The 21,382-nt window shown below is 38.5% G+C and overlaps 1 protein-coding gene across 1 annotated transcript in view; it reads right to left on the reverse strand.

Annotated features, from left to right (window-relative positions):
* Positions 1-246: 246 nt before the first annotated feature.
* The window catches only part of rhobtb1 (Rho related BTB domain containing 1), a 28,073-nt gene continuing 6,937 nt past the window's right edge, over positions 247-21,382 (reverse strand). Inside the window, exons 4-10 of the mRNA XM_079801439.1 lie at positions 16,297-16,482; positions 15,263-16,221; positions 13,093-13,211; positions 9,764-9,914; positions 9,199-9,287; positions 7,256-7,361; positions 247-5,689 (exon numbers count right to left, since the gene is read on the reverse strand). Of these exons, the coding sequence (XP_079657565.1) occupies positions 5,520-5,689; positions 7,256-7,361; positions 9,199-9,287; positions 9,764-9,914; positions 13,093-13,211; positions 15,263-16,221; positions 16,297-16,482 (1,780 nt within the window). The 3' untranslated portion in view covers positions 247-5,519. The remainder of the gene's footprint in view (positions 5,690-7,255; positions 7,362-9,198; positions 9,288-9,763; positions 9,915-13,092; positions 13,212-15,262; positions 16,222-16,296; positions 16,483-21,382) is intronic.

Genomic DNA, 21,382 nt, shown 5'->3' on the forward strand with positions numbered 1-21,382 from the left:
CTTTTTTTGCGATAGAAATGTTAAACGGCCCTCAAATATGGCTGTTTTGAATTGAATTCATGGAATTCCTGACTGAGTGTGAAGAGACAAGAAACGTTTCACGTTTCCATATATGGTCATTGGATATGACCATGAAAATGAAAATTAATTGATAATTATAAAACTGTTTTTAAGACAATTTGCATTAGATCACATTCATTTAGAAAATTGTATTGAATTAGAAAAAACAATTACTCGATACCAAGTAAAATCAATAATTTATTCAACAATATTCAATTTCTTTTAAAAATAAATTAATGAAATACATAAATAAACAAAGAACCAACATTAAAGATAATGACCAGCAAGATCAAAGGCATTTAGACAGCAAGAACCAAATGAACCAGCCATTTGGTTTTCAGCAGCTACCAATAGTTAACAACAATTTCCGCCAATACCACTGAAAAAAACAAACAAACAAAAAAACAATCATGTATCTTATGCATGTGATCATCTATATATTGCTTTGGTAAACTAAAGAATATCTACACTATAATGACTAATCTTTATAATTTTTTTTTTCAAGTATGAACGTTCCTCCTTTATTAGGCAGTTACATAGTTCGTCTGGTTTCGTTTAGGATATATCGGCACCGACCGAGCGTTTTGCTGTGCAAAAACTGTCATTGTCTTCGAGAGTGTAGTAAATACTAACACATAAAGCCGCAGTACATTCTTTACCTGTGAAAACAGACCGTAATACCCTACCATGAAACATCTACATACATTAATTATTCATTATAGGACACAGCAAATCGTTTTAGCTTTCACAACTATGACAATCTTTGATGTGTAAATAAAGTTACAATCCACTACAGTACATATGTAACTTCTAGGACAACAATGGTGGAATTCATGTATTATATGTACTATATGCGAGTAGTGGTTACATTAGGCCTATTTATTTTTGTTAGTTATGGTTTGCCCTGAACTAAGCTGTGTTTCTAAGCCCTTCTAATTATAAGTGAATGTGTAGTTTGTCAGTAAAGATTATGCTACAACACATGGAAGAGACTGTAGAAAAATAATGTGTAACTGGTATGTGACTGTAGCTCCTGTGAAACCTATTTCATCTGGACAGAGCTGGGTCATTCATATTATGCAGTATATATGAAGTCTCCATCATATTTAATATTGGATTAAGTATTAAACATTTTTAAAGACACCACTAAAAAAATAAACCCCTTTACTTTAAATCACAGTATCAATTAAGATAACACTTTATGCAATTTCATGTACCAAATTCTAAAATGATGTTTAATCAAAATGTCAATTTTAGGTTTTTGATGTGTCCTCATTATGACATCTAGTTAAGGCCCGTTCACACCATGGACGATAACTATAAAAGAGATTTAGTTGAAAAAATTGTTGTAAATATAAAAAAAATTGCAGAGTCCACACCACGACTATACGGATAACGACACAGAAAATCATTGGAAATCACAGCGATTTTGTCCCCCTGATGAACGATAAAAACATTGACAGCCAATCAGAATACATCCTGCTTTAACGAGCTTGAACAGCATTTAATGCATTGATGTGGACGCTAATATAGTTATCATTATAGTTATCGTTGTTTGTGTAAACGGGCCTTAAATCTTTTGTAAATTCCCTTTCACGTGGACATCATCAAACAGGAAGCAACATCGTTTTGCTGAGAAAACATTGAGTTATGCATAGAACTATTGTTCCCAGAAGGTGGGAAACACATGACTATGGGAAATGGCACTTTTACGCCAGTTGGCTGAAGACATCTTTATTGACGCCTAAAAGGCCAATGACGCATGCCGATGTGGGAGGGGCTACATGCCCACAGCCTCTGAATGCAGTTGCATGCATCAGTCCTCTTGATCAGTCCAGCTCTTCACCGAGCCACTGACTATGCAGGGCTCAGAGGTTGTACCTTGTTTCCCTCCTTACAGTAGTTATATGCATAACTCAACATTCCCATTCAGTTGGTACAAAAGCATACCAGCTTGGCAAAGCATACAAAAAGCTGATAAGAAGAGCACACCTGCATAAGACTCACACAGGGCATAATGCATGAAGTCTCCTGTCTTCCTCTGAGTCATTAGAGAGATTGGACACTATATGCCCCCGCATTCGGACCCAACACCACTCTTGACTCATCCAACGCAAATCGGAATGCACAAGGGATATACCAGCAAGCGCATGAAGATCAGCAGGGCGGTTTTATTTTTAAGACACCATCCTAAGAACCAATGAATCTAAAGGCTCTAACGGAGGTTCACACATACCCTCCAGAACTACCCTTGATGGCACCAGTGATTTTGTAAGGGGCCTAAGATACCGAGCTCCTTTAAGGAACCAAATGGCAAGTGGGTGCTTGACGTAGCACCATTAATGCCCTCACAACAAGCCGAAATGACTGCCAAATAAATTTTAACTTGGAATAGGAGCAACCTTCTTCCAACAATTCATGCCAAAAAATCAGTACCACCCAATTGGGCACGGCGATAAAGACCTTCACCTGCACCAAGCTTTAAACACGTGCCACTTCAACGCATAAAGTCCCCTCAAAAGCACCCCAGTGCTCTGTATTGTGGCCATGACATTGAGCCCCGCTGCCAACAGATTCTCCTTCTCAGTGGGTAGGCCCATATAGACCACAGCTCCAGCCGAGGGTGCAGAATCTGCCACCCTGCCTGGGACAGCAGTCCCTGCATAGGGAAAAACACCATGGTGTGCCTGACAGCGACTTCATGATGCTTGCGTACCATGTGTTCGCTGGCCAGCAAGGAGACACCCAGTGATAGACCCTCCTCGCGCACCCTGTCCAGGGCGGGCTGTATCAGGGAACGTGTACAGCAGGGTCCTGGGCCATACATGCGACAGGGCATCCTGAGACAAGTGAGGCACTCCTGTCTGAGATCGACAAAAACTGTGTGGGTTTTCTGTAGACGCAAAAATAATAATTTCTGCCCTGCCGAAGCGATACCAGATCTGCGCCACTATCCGAGGGTGCAAACTTCCTGACTTGCGGTCCCCCCCAGACAGAAGGTCTTCTCCACCATTCAAATGGCCCGTGACTTGCATTGCCCTGAGTGACGCTAAATGTCCTTTGCCCCATAACAACAGTGTCCATGACTATTGTAACAGGGGAAGAGAGTGAGTACCCCCTTGCCTGTTTATATACGACATGTTGCCCGTTCTGACTAACACAGACTAACACATATCGCACGGCCTCCCCCATTAGTGTTCCCCCAAGCTGATAGCCTGGTACGTCTGCAGCAAGGACATGGTGCTAATCCCGCTTGCCCCACACCTTTTGTACTCTGTGGATTTATTTTTCTCTGGAACCGTTGGGATTGACATGGGGTGACATGGACTTCGGCCACAAAGCTGTCAGCTCCGTTACGCAATTCTGGTAAAGTGCAGTGTGTTCTTACCACGGTTTGCACAGGAGACAAATAGAACCCTCCGAAGCACAAGCTTTTTTGTATTGGAGGATGGGCAGGCCAATCCAGCAATGACAGCTTCCCTGCCATTCTCCGATACAAATCAATGAAAGGATCCTCCATCACTTGATTTCAACCCGCTGCCTCAGAGGGCAAGGGGGAAGCTGTGATTTGCCCCACTTAAAAAATGTGTAAGCCACATCTGGATCAGCACACACTCAACAAGCGCTATACGCGGCTCAAGTCTGGAACGACGGAGCTGCCGGCAGTGCACACATTCCACGGGGTTGGAAAGAGCCAGCATAGTGTGGACAATCCCTTGTCTGGCTATCACCAGACCAAACTCAATCTTTTAAGATTGAACATTAGTCTGGGGAGTCTGCTCTGTATTTTCTACTGCACAAGAGGCATGATCAACGGGCATAGTTCAAATGACTCTGTGCGCAAATGGATAGTCCTTCAACCATTCAGACCAACGATCCGGGTGACGTACTTTGCAGAGCGGTCGGTAGGCAAACGCCACATCCTTCTTTTTTTCTGGTTTACCCAGTCTAGACAGTCCCCAAACACACCAGACAGTGCTTGGGAGAATCCTTTTTTGACAGTAAATACCCACATGTCATAGGGCAGGGGCAAGAACTCTCCTTATGTTTAAACATTTTGTTTAATAGCCCTTTGTTAGCGAAGCTAAACTTCTCTTTTTATGCCTTTGCTTCAACAAGAGTCAAGCTACTGTAGGTTTTTCTCGTAAATGTGGCGTGATGGTGTTCTAGCAGCACGGTGAAGAGCTGAAGAACCAGGGGAATTGACCTTTCAGGTGTAAATAAATGTCTTCAGCAAATGAATGGCGCTCTTGAATGGCGCATTTGCTGAAGACACATTTATTTACACCTGAAAGGTCAATTCCCCTGGTTCTTTAGCTCTTCCCCGTGCTGCTAGATCCCATAGTCATGTGTTGTACTGAGTGAACCGACTGAATGAGAGCATCACAAACATCAAAAGACTGCAGTAAACAATGAATTTGATGAATTGTTATTTTCTGTGGTAACCAACCAATATATCACTAAGAAATCCTGATAGGGTGGAAATAGTTTTGCTTTCTTTGCAAGCAAATGCAAAGATTCTCGGAGGAACATAATGCGAGTAAACAAAGAAGTATTGAAATATAATTTTTTTTCTCCCATCTCATATTTTTGTCACCACAACCCTTTTGGGGCTTCATATCATCCTGTAACTTTCTTTCCTGTTTCTTGACACTTTGTAAATAATCAAGTTATTATTAATACATTTACCGGTAAGTGCCTGAGTTTTACCAGAACATATTTCAGAAAGATCTTCAGATAGATCTGACTTAAAAAAGTCAAATCTTTTACAGAAATGCATCCATTTGTTTTGTTTTTGAAAAAGGAGTTGGAATAATATGAATGACCCAGTTATTGCTTTCCTGTCCCTGCTATTTACATAGGGCTGAATGCTGTAAGCTCTTACAATCATGATGATCAAACTACATCCATTATATTACAATCTACAGCAAGCCCAAACCTCAAGTGCTCTTAGTTTTTGGTCGTAAGTTGTCCAAAACACAGGCCTCCCACATTACCCAAAATCGGCCTGAATGCAGAATTTTACAATGCTAATTTTGTAAATTCTGTTCTCAGAATTAGTGGCATAAATGACAATTTTCCACTTAGATGACTTCATTTGACAGTGTGTTAATGCAAATATACAGTATATAGCACCTAAGTGAAAAAAGGAAATACAAGATAAAACAGATTCCCTTATCCTCTTAAGTGTTTTAAGATTCTTATGTGTCTAACACAGTCTGATCACTGCTGTGACACAAACATGTCCAACAGAGCAGCTCGATTATTAAAACGAATATTACATCATAAGGAATAGGCTTATATCACCTCCACAGATTTGTTGGCCAGCATTGATAGGACATTGAGATTGTGCTTTAAACCGATTGCTTGTTTAGCGTGGCCTGTTTCATCTTAGCAAAATAGGAAAGGAAGGAAAATAAGAGCTTTAAAAATAAAACGAGCTTTAGAATGGTACAGACTCAAGCAACAGCAGGGGACGTGCTCCAGAAACACCAGCGCCGCCGCGAGTGATGTTTATTCAAAACCACATCCTCTTTCTCTCTCTCCTTCTTCACCCGCTGATAGTGATCTTCCTCCTTCAGATACCAGACCGGAGGCCAGCGGTGCTTCTCAAAATATTCCTGATTTTCTGCTCACATTACAACACAAGCCCAGAAAGATGTCAAGAATGTTATACAATAAAGCTTATGAAACAGAAATGTGTCCTCTTAAAGGAACAGTTCACCTACAAATTTTAAATCTTAATTGTTTTGCTTATTTACTTAAAGGGGATCTATTATTCCCTTTTACAAAGTCTTATTTTTTTGTTGTCTACTCGAATAGGACCTCATTCATGAAACTTTCGTAAATATACAAGCAAATTCGGAGTAATTTGCGCGTAAAACGAACCTTTACGAAAACTGGATTCCAAAACGCTCCGTATACCAAGGATTCGGTGGTTAAACGTGTCTACATTAATAAATTCCAAACATTCATAAATAGGGCGTGCGTGCATGCTCATTCATAATTAGCCTAATCCAGCCAGCTAAAAAATGCCTGGTGCTTTTCTGAAAACGGCCAGCTGATGGTGCATGAAAGCACTTTGCAAGGGCAGCGTTTTTCCAGCTGAGATACTTTGGTTGCTATGATACAGAATATCCATGGCAGTAATGTGTTACTAGTATCTCATTTTGAAGAATATTACTGAATATAAAAATGCAGTAACCAGCAATATTAACTATTAACATTGTTGTTCAGTTGTTGTGCAAGTAGAATGATTGGTCGGTGTAGTATTTCTCCCGCCCCTCCTCCACTGTGATTGGACAGGTGGGTAGAAAGTGACAGTGATGAGTGTTGCCTATTACCCAAAGTTGAACAGTAAAAAAAAAAATTCAACTTGTGAATTATTATTATGGTACATAATGCAAAATACGTCATCAGTTTGCCTAAATTAGAACACAGGACGTTCAAATGTTTTATGCACCATTTACACGTGGTAGGGAGCAGGTGTACATTTCTTTCGTACCAACTAAAATTTTGAAAATACGAAACTTTTTGTGAATTCGAAAACCTACGTCAGAACGACTTTATGAAGGATTTACACAAAAATTTGTTCTGCTCATGTTTCATTAATGAGGCCCACTATTTTTTACATATTTTAAATTATTGCAGCACCTCTCTTCCCAGTCTGTCTGTCATGGTCTGTTTAGTTCCGGCCTCTATGAAGCCCCTCCTTCCAAAAAGCGCAGTGTGCTCTGATTGGCCAGCTGGACCAATGTGTTGTGATTGGTTTGTGAAATATAATGTCCCTTACCTTAACCGCGAGTTTCAGCACACTACTATCGCAACTAAATTTTTCATGCTCAAACAGCAACATTTCACAGTAAAGAAAACTGAAACTGTAAAAAAGCAAAAAAGGACTGTATATGTATGCTGTCTGTAAAACACAAAAGGTAGAAGGAACAACTTCACGGCCGCTATGAAATGTAGTGAAAAAGAGCAGCGTGAATCTCCTTTTGTGTTCCATAAGAAGAAAAATAACAGCATATAGATTTGGAACATTATTTAGATTTTTGGGTGAACTATCACTTTAAGAGAACACTCATCATAGCTACTTCTATGTAAGAAAGCAAAGTTAAATGTTACTACAGGTGCTTTGAATCATGCAGTTCCAATGATGATGTTTGTCTCATAATTGTTCAGGAAATGTTTTTACCCAGTGATTTCGACTTGATCTCTTTGCGGTAATTGGCACATATCCTGTTGTAATGGGTGCAGATGTAGTGTAAACACCAGGCAGCGAGTTGATTAGCATTATGGAACTGTCATCAAAACAAAGAGAATAAAAAACAAGACGTTAACATGGTTTGTATGATAAACAGTCACATTGGTATTTAGTCTAAATATTGGAATATGATCACTGTAAACAAAGGCTTTCATCTTGTATTCTGAAATTATATTTTGTATTTTACTATGAATTCTTGCAGCTACTGTCAAATCTTTGAAGGTTATTGTACAATTTGAGGTAGGCTAAAAGGAAAATGAAATGCCACCAACAGTGGGCTTATATAGTGACCTATAACAACTCTCATGGTTGCTCCAAGCCAAGGCAATTATAACTGCAATACATTTTTTGTACCTTTGGATAAAAGCATCAGATAAATTACAGACAGTTGTACAGAATACCACATATGTTCACAGCTGATTTTATTGTAGAGACTCAGGATGTTTACAGAAAGCATTGTGTTTCTGAATGCTGTTAAATTACAGTAAAATATTGAATCAATACTCTTTTTGCTACTAATGTTGCCAGTCATTTACAGTAAATTTATTTATGTGTACGTTTTAAAAATACTTACATTTATTAATTTATATTTACTAGGGCTGGTTAAAATAACACAATGATCTTGAGATACATTTCTGATTAATATGGAATGTTGAATGCGTTAAAAAATAATTAATGCAATATACATATTTTATTTCCTGAGGCTCCGCTAATGTTTTTAGCATGAACATAACGCTAATTGCACGTCCCTTGTCCCGCAGCTCAGATCCCAAATAAACTGCTATATAATTACATTGTAATAAATGTTGTAAAACAAAGGTGCAAAGATTATTACAGTACATTTTACAAGAAAAAACAATTTTAGTTTTTCTACTTCAAAAATGTTAACTTAAAGGGGCCTATTTTAACGATCCAAGTGCATGGTCTAAAGCGCACGGCACAAGTGCACTTAGGACGTGTCCGAATCCACTTTTGCTAGTTTAACGACGGAAAAAATGGTCAGCGTGGTCTGAAAGGGTTGTACCTAGTCTCTTAATGAGTCATGGGTGTGTTTTAGTATTTAAAAAAATTTTTTTGCTGCTGCTGCGCATCCTTGAGTGTGTAATAAGCAGAGTCTACGCACGTTGTGCACCCGCCTATAGGCGCATATTACTAACGCGCCCTTTAAATAACACAAAAAAATATTGCGGCATTGACTTTAGACCAGGTTTCATTTGGTCAATGGCGCAGTCTATTTCAGTTGTCTCAAAATAGCAATGCACCAACAATGCGCCTGAACACACCTCACTTTCAGACCAGAACGCCCATGGGCGCACAAATGGGCGCAAATCCATTTTCTATTTAAACAATGTGGCACTGGACGGGAAAATGATAACTGCGCCGGGCTGAAACTAGCAAAAAACACTTGCATCGTGCCTGGCGCCACATTGCACCGGGTGTATGTTACGTGTTACTTGCCATTTCTGTGTAATTATTTGTGAATTTACTAGCAATTTCTGAGAGAAAATTGTTTAAATCCAACAAAATTTTTTTTTTCTTCAGTGTACTCATGTTAACCTCTAGGGGGAAAATATCGATTTAATAGATTTATTTATATTTATCATTCATATTTGACATACTAACCTTACTAGTATGTACATAAAATATATTTATTATACTGATTCTAATTTAATTTGGGGATTCCATGTGTAGATATATTTACAATTACAAGTTTTCAGTTTAGCAGCCGATTAATCGCGACTCACCACAACAAACCTATGTGATTAATTTGTTTTTTTTTAATGATCCACAGCACTAATATTTACATTTATACATTTAGCCGTCACTTTTAACTACTATTAATGATCCACTTAAATAATGAAGGACAGATTTACCTGAGCAAGCTCCAGATAGGTGATAACCTCTCCGTCAATATCCTGTCCATCTTTAGATGCTTTTAATAACTCGCTCACGGCGTATTGCTCTGAGGAGAGAAAATATCTGTTAAACACATTTAGATGAGCTTTTCCCCAACATCTAGCAGAGTTATTTACACCAAACAATATTTCATGTAATGCTTTGCATTGCAACTCTTGCAGATGTAAATAATCTGACGCACAAAAAAAGAAAATGTGTTTTCTCCAGGGCGGTGCAGGCTACGCAAAAGGAAAATAGCTGCATCTGGAGTCACAGATAAATTTCAGCCTGTCACCACCACGTCACTAGATGACGTCTGCCGGACAGATTGTAGTGTGTGCCACACAAAGCTCTGCGGAGACATTCTCTTTTATTTGGCACCTTGACATCACTCGTTGCTAAGCAACACAGAACGAAAGGGCTGAAAGGCCTGTTTGCTTTGGATCTGAGGTGGTCAAACGGCTCTGCCCTGTGCTTGAGGAACGCATGTGGTGTTTTGTGTGTCATTTGGAGCGTGTGGCGGGGCGTTGGCAGAAAGCTAACCTGTCAGGGCGATGAGCCGTGGAAGGCACAGTCTGTTGGCCAGGGCGATTAGCTCCATTGGGTCCAGGTCTGCCATGGGCGACAGCTGATTGGTGTAGAGATACTCAAGCACTGCCTGCATACATACCCTGCTGGTGTTGGGGAATGAGACCTGGCAACACATATGAACGTACGTCATTATCAATTTCTTCAATTCCATTTGGTTCCGCTAAGTCAGCGTGAAATAGCTTTACATCCCATTTACTTCTTAAATGTGACAATTCTTGAGTGAAATAGGAAATCGTTGGGAAAAAAAAATGTAGAACGAGATTTGATTTTATCCAACGAAAACTGATTAAATTGTGTGGGCATCTTTATATGACAGGTGTTTGGAGACGTTGAAAAATAAAAGGACTTGTGACATCTACCAAAGAGGAAAGTCGGTTATAAGTTGCACAAAAAAAACTGCGGTTGTTACCTCAAAGATTTAGTTCTGCTCAATCAATCCTAATTTGGAAGGGTGATTTATTCGGACTACATAACATTTTGACCTCAATAAAAGCAGTTAATTTAGATGAAGTTGTTACCAGATGAAGCACATTTTTTAGGTCCCTTGGTAGGGGAAGGCATTATGACCAACATCTTATATCACGATAACAATATATTACTTTAAGGTTTTTGTGAGATCAACATTTTTGATACCACTGGAATTTCATAATTCTTATCACCATTTTCAATATTATTTTTGACCCTGGACCACAAAACCAGTCATAAGTCACACGGGTATATTTGTGGCAATAGCCAACAATACATTTCTATGGGTCAAAATGATCGATTTTTCTTTTATGCCAAAAATCATTAGGATATTTAGTTTTGATCATGTTCCATGAAGATATTTTGTAAATTTTTTTGTACAAAAATATTATTAGTAGTAATATGTGTTGCTAAGGACTTCATTTGGACAACTTTAAGGCGATTTTCTTTTTAGCACCCTCAGATTTTCAATCTAGTTGTATCCCTGCCAAAAATTGTCCTATAACAGACCATACATCAATGGAAAGCTTATTTATTCAGCTTTCTGATGATGTATAAATTATGACTGGTTTCGTGGTCCAGGATCACATAAAAAAATTCATACTAGCTTAAAAAAACTCTCAAGTTTATGAGGAAAAATAAACAGTGATAAAGAAAGAGCAAAGAAAACAAACTACAACATAACAAAGACATTAGCATTAATAATGACAGCAGGTAAATTTGGATGCTGTCACTTTAAGACAGACTGCATGGATCCATTATCCTCGAGCTTCACTTAAGACATAAATGACTTGCAAATACATGTCACTTTGACACATATGTATGTGTATTTAACCGTTCAAGCCCAATTAGGCGGCAAAAAGCACTCGGTTCATTTCTCACGTGCTTTATGAGCAGCGGCTTCATGTCTTGTGTCTCTCTCAGGCAGTCTCTCAGAAAGCGGCCACATCTACTGAAATTAGTTGTCTTTCGCTGCTAATTGCATTTCAACGGTTTAAAATCACGTTTTTTAAGCAGTGCTTAAAAAACATGCAAATGATAAGCTTTCATGACTCATGATATCACATGAGCGTAACCGTGATAGAGACGATAGTTAAACATTTCTACTGATTGCCAAATATAATAATATGTATTATTTAATATATTTATTTCTTTATATATATACATATATATGTTTTTTTTTATAAATTTGGTATATACATATACTTATTAGTAGTATTATTCTTGTTATTATTTATATTTATTTATTTATTTCAGTTTTTATTAATTTCAGTAAGTTATTGTAGTTTTTCTTAGGATGACAAAATGACTTTTTTTTGTTGACTTTCACAGATTTATGGGGGATTACAAAAGAAATGTGATACATTTTAGATTTGAATTCGACCATTGAAGAAATGTGCTCAAGAGCACCAAAAATTAAAAGATGAAAAATATATATTTCAGAACAGAAACAAAGTGTGTGGTCAGCTGATTGGAAACCAGACTTTTCAGTCTTTAATCTCTATAAAACTGATGGCCAGCTCACCAGCAGCCCAGCATTACTAAGCACATTTGGGCAGAACACGCACATAGACGCTGCTACGTAACCCATTATATAATACTCTTCAAGGGCAAGCACAGTAGATTTCTGTTTCGCTGGGGTAGTCTAACCACTCCAAAAGAGGGCGCAAGAAAAAAAGACTCTCTTGCTCTCTTGGATTTAAGCAAGCACTGTAGACTTAAGTCTGAAAGTAGGACGCAGCCTAAAATATAGCTGTCCCAATTGTTACACTGGCATGAAATGTCAGAGCACTAAGGCAAATAAAAAGGACTGGCCATCATGCATTAAGTCCCATGTGCAAAAATTATGCAGAGAAGAAAACAGATCACTGTCTCTGAATGACGTCTGCTTTTCCTCCTCGGGGAGGAAACTCAGTTTAATTCCACCTCGGCTTTATTCCACCTCTTAAGGAGGAAATTAATGAACAGTGCCACAGATGAAAGCGTCTATTTGGACAGTGGAAACAGGATTAAGTGTGCATGTGGCATCCGTGGAACCAGCAAAAAGTATTATGCTGGCTTCAAACAGCAGGAAGTATCTGTATCGATAGTGCATCTCATCTCATTAATTATGAATTATGGCTAGGAAATTATAATGAATCATTTATTATGATGCTAACTATACTATAAGGTTATTATCATTAGCAAAATACTAAGACTAAAACTAGACAAAAATATGCAAGTCAATGTAACACTATAAACACCATAAGTAAAATCTAAAGTAACACAATACATGTGCAGTACAATATAGACAAGAACTCAGCAAAACTCAATAGAGAAAATTGCAAATAAAAGCAGTTGTTGTTTTCTAATTTTGCCAAACTAAAAAACATGGAACAAACAGTTACAACAGATCAAATTAAAATGAAAATCAATGCAAAACAAAATGCAAATCAATGACATTTTTCAAAATGTAATAACCCTGCTATATTGTAAACGTCTTGTAAGACAAACATCATGCACTCCAAAGCTCATAAGAGCTGACAGATCATTCATCACCACAAAAATAGATTTTCAAAACATCACTTAGGGACACCAGCGACCAGACTATTTTAGTTATTCAAGAATTTCAATTTGTTGGCAAGCAAATGTCTGTAAAATGTGTCAGTGCGCATCTATTTGAGTATATAAGCGCATGTAAATGTCTGAGCAGTGTGACCTTGAACCATCTGTTTAAGAACCGGCAGACTCATTAAAGCTTGAGGACGGAATAAAAATGTTCTGTAAACTTGTCAGTGCCCTAACTGGAGCTCATTAAACATTGTTTTCACACTCACCTCGTCATTTGCACTCTCCATGAAAGAGCCCCCAAATAAGGCAGCCATCCAGTCACAGCTTGAGATCAGCAGTGGTTTGTGGGCGTTAATGGTGCCATCATCCAACCTGAACACCACATCTGCAAAGACAGTCCAAAACACCATGGGTAACTGCTCTTTACAAAGTAATCTTTTATAGCATCTTTGCTATCCCATTTTATACCACTGAAACTAATGATTTATTACAACAACTAGCAGGGAATTAAATAACTATAAGTGACACTAGTAATGTAACTGTTTTTTTCCAGTATGACAGTAGTTCAGCTATTTTTAAAACGCACTGCTTTTAATCAAATACTTATCCGATAAGTAGCTGTATACATGACAAAATGCTACATCGCTCATAGCTTGAATGTAGCTAGCTGCTTTTTGTTGTTTGCTTAAAGTGTTACTACACTGTTATCCCTGAAATTGTTTTAATTCAAATTATTTAGGTACAATAAACATAAACTCCAAAATATTTGTTCAATTACTCCATGATTTTCGTTTGTTGTACAATTTGCATGATTTTTTTCATTCTATTTAATTGGATAAATTAAATGTACTTAACAGAGCCTATTTTAGTCGGTTGTCAATGCAACGCAATACAAGGAAGATGCTGATTGGCTCTTTGAACTGAAGTCAGGCTGCAGCTGTGCGCATTTTTATCAACGTTTGCTGGTGAGTATAGGCCTTGTAACTTTACATTTTGGTCTTAAACAGCTAATACATTATTAATCCCTAATAAATTAGATGTATAACAGTTAGCCAGTAAAACAAAATGTAAGTTTAGGCTGTGTTTACACTCAAAAAATTATTTTACGATACTGTTGACTTTATTTAAACAATTTATTTTGTTTTAGGTTTTCATTTTGAAATAACTAAATAAATCAACTGAAGATAAAATAAGACACTAAATATCTGAAGATCTCAGCAGAGGAGGATTAAACAACTCCACAAACAGCATTACCAGTTTCATGCATTACTAATCAAATTGACTTTATTTCTGTTTCACCATGATGGAGATAAGTGTTTGTTTTAGTTGGACTCTTGACCCGTGGCTCGTTTTTTCTTTGGCTGCTTTAACTGTGTGTTTAAAAAATACAGTTTAGTTAGGCCAAGACAAGCCAAAGAGAAAATGTGATATGGTGACTTTGGCTTATTGATGATGATGTCATCATCATGTAGTGGCTGAATCACTAATCTCATTCAGACTCAAATGTTCTGGTTATAGAGGTAATGTGTTATCAATTTTGTATTTATGTGATGTTATTTATGTTATTCTACAGCATGTGATCCAGCACTGTTATGGTAATTGAATCATATTCAAGATTTTAAAATCATGTAGTGCTCAAAAGGTTTAAATCTACGGCAATACTTATACACATGCAGACATCAAGAATCAACGTATTAATCTCAACAATGGTGACAATGAAAAGCTTCATGCTGCAGTGCATGCTGGGTACCACCAATCAAAACTCCCCCATGGGTCCCAGCATGCATTGCGGCATGAATAAATTATGCATCTGAATTGTGACTAATTCTCTTTTATTCTTACAATTTGCTTTTCCTTGCCATAACAAATGGGCTTTATGAACACACAATTAAAGCAGACAGCGAAAATCTAACTTAAAGAGTTAAGGGCCAAGAGCCCAACTAAAACAAACACTTATCTCCATCATGGTAACCCAAAATTTCAATACCACTGAATTAAAAACTGTTAGTTCAATTAACTAAAAGTTTTTAATGAAATGCTGTTGAAATCTTAAGTACATTAAACTGGAAATGTGTTGTTTTTTCAACAAGACAAAATTAACTTGTTTAGGGCAACAAGTTTCCATAAATTTTTTAGGTTCAATCAACCTGTATAGGCTTACAGTGTATAAAGCTATGACTTGACTGTAGTTACATTTACATTTACGCATTACCCAAAGCAACAAGGTATATCATGCAGTTCATGCATTCCTTGGGAATCAAACCCATGACCTTGAAGTAGCTAGCACTGTTTGAGCTACATACCTGTAATTGAAATACTTTAAATTATGAAAAGCTTGTAGCAGATGTTGCAGCAGATGTAATAATCATTTTCAAGTGAGACGTTTCATTCTCAATCAATGTAAGATAAATGAAACACATCTGGGTTCCTTAATACCTGTGAAATTATTCTTGGCGAGACACTCTTTGATTCGGTTGGCCTTTCTCACATGAAACGCTTTTGTGATCTCTTGATTCATGAAGCCCTCATTGTTCATGATGTTCTCCACCATCATCCTAAGATCAAACACTTCTAGGATCTCTGCAATCTGGGCGATCTTCATCAGGTCCTTCTCCTTCTCATCCAGCTCACCAGTGTAGAGGAAGCGTAGGACGGCACTGAATGGTCCATTGTGGATGGAATGATCCATCTTCACCACAGTCATAAGAGCCGGCGTACCCGTGACCGGGTTGATCACGCTCTCCTTGTGGATGCTGTAGAAAGCCTTGCTCCAAGAGGCCAGGGACAGCCTGGTGCGCCGGTGCATCCCACTGAAACTCATCATCTTGAGGGTACCATCACTCTTGGATGTCCGGAGCGAGCAAGGCGAAAGGTTGGGGAGAACTGTGACGTCCTCTTCTGTGTCCAGGCTTAGTGTGCGCATCAGTTGATCCCGCCTGTGATGCTCAGTTACCACCAAGCACTGAGACTCATCTGAGAAGTCCATATGAAAGAGGTCGAAAAATTTGGATGATGAGGTAGACAGGTAGATCCTGTGGGCAAACAAGTGGACGTGCTCCTGAATGATGAACATAACGTCAGCACACAGGGGGCTCTCAAGAATCTGCCTCAGGCCATCCCGGTTTTTGGCCGGGCACTCTGGGATCTTAATAAGCGGTGGAGGGGCTTTGGGTGGCAAAAATGGTGCCTGCAGCAGTGGCTTCTGGACCTTCCTCAAGTGGGACTTCCAGAATTGCAGGTGGCGTCTGGAGATGAGGGCTGCTCGGATGGCATTATCAAAGATATCCTTGATACCAAACTGATCGAAAACACTTGTTTCGTAGTATGGGATACCAAGCTCTTTAGCTACCTCCCTTCCACTCTCTGGAGGCAAAATATCTCCGGGTTTAATAGGCCTGTGAGAGACAAATAAATACAGTCAGGGAAAGAAATTGCAAAGGAATAGGGACAGAGGCTTTAGTTACCAGTACCTTGATAATGGTCGCCTAGCTCGATTGACTGCCTCCAGGTCAGCATAGCGCAAGTCCAGCTGGCAACCGACCAAGATGACGGGTGTACGTGGACAGAAGTGCTTGATCTCGAGGTACCACATGGTTTTAACATGATGCAGCGAGTTGGGATTGGCGATGGAAAAGCAGAGAACCACAACGTCAGACCTTCGAAAGTGAAAGGTAAGAAGGAAATCAGGTAATTGTCCAATGAAACTTGTCTGTGTAAGAACACAGAGCAAGACACCACGTAACACGCATGCTAACAGGATTTTAAGCCAAGAGTTTTGTATGTGACAGGTGCCAAGCTGCAACACCACAGTCCTTCAGTGTTCGGTGGACATGCAAAACCTGCAATCTTAATGCCAGCCTGACATTGACCCATTGACAGCACGCAAAAAGATTGCCTTTAGTTTAGACACGCCTGAGGCCCAAGACCACAAACTTCTTTGGCAATGCTTTTTTTGGCTGCGTCTGTGAGGACTAGAACAAACATGGTCAACAAAACAGACAAAACAAAAGCACAAAGAGGATGACATGCAGACATTCTGGAGCACTGCTGGCATACCTTCCTATAGCAAGATTAGTACAAAGTCTATCCTGGGGAGGGGGGCAACACTCGTCACCACACAAGTAGGTGAATAATGTACGATCACCCGTTTGCCATCTTCCACAAAAGGAATCGTGCATTTCTTGCTAACTGGGCAAGCAAAAGTCTCAGCTACCACACCACACACTTGGCAATGCAGAGAATTATGGAGATGCTAGCAGGCTTGACGACTTACAGTGTCTCTCTTATGTTTCACAGGCTTGCATAAAGATCATAGGAGCCCTACAAACAAAAAGAGGCACAAAACAATGCTACATAATAATTTGCCTTTGTAGTCAATGACAGTTCAGGGAAATCTGTCTGAAGGAGAACAACATTACTGCCACAATATTTAATGACAATGCAAGTCCAAAGCTGCAGTAAAGCAGAGTCTGATAACAAGCAGCTTTTAAGATGTGAGGTTGAAGATATCTGAACACTTTGATATGGCACAGCATGGTCCCAATAATTGCTAGGCTAAAGACTATCCTGCCTGCAGTAATTGTTTGCTGACATCTCGGGTCAAAATGGGGCTCTTGGCAGATCACCCTAGCGCTCTAGAGACAAGCCTGTTTGATGTTAAGCCAGAATCAATGCACTTCTGGTAAAACATGAAGCACTTATTTGGACTTCAGAATGTCTTGGAGGGCCAGCGTGAATGCAGTTTGTCCTTTCGGTAACTCAACAATAACTCCCTCAACCTGAATAAATGTGAGTAAATCAGCCTATAAGCAGTAATTATCCTTATTAACCTTACATCAATCCAGGGAGTAACATTTTTGAAATATCCTTAAAGGATTAGTTGACTTCAAAATGAAAATTTCCTGATATTTTACTCACTCCCATCTCATCCAAGATGTTCATGTCTTTCTTTCTTCAGTCGAAAAGAAATTAAGTTTTTCGAGGAAAACATTAAATTAAATTGACTTCAATGGTAACCAAAATATTGAAGGTCAAAATCAATGCAGTTTCAAAGGGCTTCAAAGGCTCTGCACAATCCCACACGAGGAATAGGGTCTTATCTAGCGAAACGATCTGTCATTTTTTAAATAAAAATAAAAAATGAATATACTTTTTAACCTAAATTGCTCATCTTGTGCTGCTCTGTGACGTGCCATGGATTGCGTAATAACGTCAAAAAGGTCACACTAGACGTAGGCAGAAGTACCGCCCTGTGTTTACAAAGCGCACATGCGAAGACTAATACAAACGTCCTCAAGCAAAAAAAAGGTAAAACAACGATGTCGGATGATTTTGAAGTTGAAGATGGAATGTTTTTTTGCTAATGGGCATTTGTATTAGTCCTCGCACATTCGCTTGGGGCTGTACTTCCACCTACGTCTAGTGTGACCTTTGCGACATGATTGCGTAATCGCAAGATGAGCAATTTATGTTAAAAATTATAAACATTTTTTTTTTTTTTTTTTTTTATGACCGCTCGTTTCGCTAGATAATACCCTATTCCTCGTTTGGGATCGCGCAGAGCCTCTGAAGCCCTTTGAAACTGCATTGATTTGGACCTTCAACGTTTTGGTTGCCATGGAAGTCAATGGTGTGGAGAAAAATCCTGGAATGTTTTCCTCAAAAAAAACATTATTTTCGACTTTTTCTTTTCGACTGAACATGAACATCATGGATGAGATGGGGGCGAGTAAAATATCAGGAAATTTTCATTTTGAAGTGAACTAATCCTTTAGTTAGCAATAGAACAAATCACACTAGCAGAAGGAGTCCTTTGTAAAATTGCTACATCCATGCAAAAGGGTCTTTGTCTCCTTTAGGTAAACTCATGTAGACTGATTGCGGTAAAGGTTGTATTTTCCCATTGTCACAATGTCAGCTAATCACCCAGATTTATGACTCCTCTTTTGCTGAGTTGTTTCTTCTCGTTTATCACTAAACAAACCAGTCACTCAGCAAGATATATGCAAGTATATACTGTGTGACAGTGCAAATGTTTAAGTAATAGATGTGCTGCAGTTGTGTTCTTCTAAGATGAGGAAGATCTTGAAATTCAGGAGTTTGTTAGGCCACTTCAAATGGAGCTATAATATTGTATATTACAGTTGTTGTATAATTTATTTAAATATTCAGTGTCAAATATGTCTAATACAGTCAGCTTTTAGGATCAGAACTATCCATTTTATAATAATTCATTTTGTTTTTACTTCTACTGTGGGACGTAAAAGAAGATATTTTGTTTGTCTATACAATGAAAAACTGTTACCAACATTCTTCAAAATGGCCTCTTTCGGAGTGTCTATTTACACTAACTCCGCCCACTGACCACAGGTTGGACTATACAAAATTCCAGAAGATGCTAAATTATCAACAGTACAAATAGTGCAGGGGTAAGGTGCATGGCCGAATTGACGCAAATTGACCCTAGTTCGAATCTACCTTTGCTGAACTCGCTCTACTCCCTAATACCATTACATATCAGATCGGAAAGGCATTCATTTAAAAAAAAAAAAAAACATGTAAAAAAAGTGTCTAATGTGTGTTTATCGGTTAGGGTTAGTGGTCGGTGTAGGGAGGGTTTTATTGTCCAAATAAGACGGCATCCATTTAATAATTTTAATAAATATAATAATTTACACTATGTTATTATTGCATACCGTTTAATGTACATCAACACTGAGGTGCAAATTGTATCTGCCACTATTTAGAAGTATAAATAGCATCTAACTACTATTTACAATTATTGCAAAGAAAATACTGCTATTTTTACCTTCACTTAGTGTAAATAGAATACAGTATATTGCTACTTGCACTTAGAGTAGATAGAATATATTGCTATTTAAACTTATTTAAACTTTAAATTTAATGCTGCACTATGTAAATTTTCCGTCCATTAGAGGTCGCCTATTCAAAACAAAGGCGTAGTTTGATGAGGCCAAGTTTGAGCACGGATTCATGGGAGATGTCGTCTTCACCTCACAGCGGTGGAAAAGAATCGGGATAGGACTCGGGCAGAAATCATGTTCATGGATGAGATTATTAACGTCACTGTAGTATGAAGCAGAGCAGGGCCAAGTGTTGTGGAGCTGAGCAAGGCCGCTGGAGCGATTATTAATAAGAAGAGCGGAACACACGCCTCGCGAGTAGCGGGACTTTTATTATGGCATAGTCACCGGCGCCATTTCCGCTTTTCCGGTCATGAGTATGAGGTAACGCAGCTCTGTTTTTCATATTAGATACATCTGAGTGTGTTGAAAATTATGTTATGCCGTTACGATTGGTGGCTGCTATGACACTTGTTGCAACTGCAGTAAGAGTAAAGCGTTTCTGCTAAATAAAACTGGAAACCGAGGGTAACGCAGATATGATGCAATTGACAGGCGACTCCCTCACACGTCCCGGTTCCTTGGTTAAAATAGCAATTTTCTCATGATTTACAAATAGTTGGAAACATTTGGGATATTCTAAGTACTCAACTGAACAAAATATATAACACTGGCCTAGTGGTTTTTGGATATTTTACTGAAAAAAAATTACATAGTGCACTTTTAAATAGCAGCTATCGCTATTTTCACTTAGTGCAAATAGAATCTAGTTTATATTTACACAGTATAAATAGCATCTACTTCTAGCATCTTAGTGCAAATAGTCGCTTGTGCTCCACAGAAAAAAGAAAGTCATACAGGTTTGGAATGGCATGAGGTTTAGTAAATGATAGCTTGAATTTGGTTGAGCCATCCCTTTAAATGTTACATAATGTGAGATTTATCATTTGTCATGAATAAATCATATCCTTTGGTTCCAAAATGAGATGAAGCAGCATTCTTCCTCTTTTTGTCATTATATAATATTATTGACACTGTGATATAAGCATTTATTCATGCTGCCCACACCTACTATTATCCTGTGCTCATAAAGCAGGACACACATTTCTTACTCTTCTATTTGGTAGTTACACACACAACATGGGGATTCTGAGAGGTGGAAGACTTTAGAATCCAGTTCCTAAATGATGGTATACTTCTAAAGAAAACAGAGTACATCAATAACACATCAAAGCCCTGAGTAGTGAACATCTAGAGGTCATTCTTTAAGTCAGAGCCTAGCTTTATAACTCCAGACCTCAGTGCCTTGGGTTTATTTTTAGGATGCTATAAAGCAGGGAAGACTAAAAATGTCATTCTATTGAACATGACTGGAAGCAAGTAAGGGAGCAAGGCATGCTCTCCAGGCAACAAGTCAGGTGAGTCTGATTGAAGTAGTCTAGTCTATCTGGATTGGGATAGTGTTAAATCCTGGCATACTCTTTCTTTTCTTTCTTAAATATGCAGACAACCTTTCTTTAGGTTTCTAAAGACTCAGCCTGTCAGAGGGAAGAATCAGGTCATATTCATCCTGTTGAACACCATCTGTTAAACAACTCAAACTAGACACTATATCCTATAAATATATAGGAATATATTTTCTTCTAAAACGGATCCTTGGACTGCGTCTCATTCCCCTCTCTAACTGGTGTGA

The sequence above is a fragment of the Gobio gobio genome (assembly GCF_949357685.1).
Source record: "Gobio gobio genome assembly, chromosome: 20".
NCBI classification, from domain to species: Eukaryota; Metazoa; Chordata; class Actinopteri; order Cypriniformes; family Gobionidae; genus Gobio; species Gobio gobio.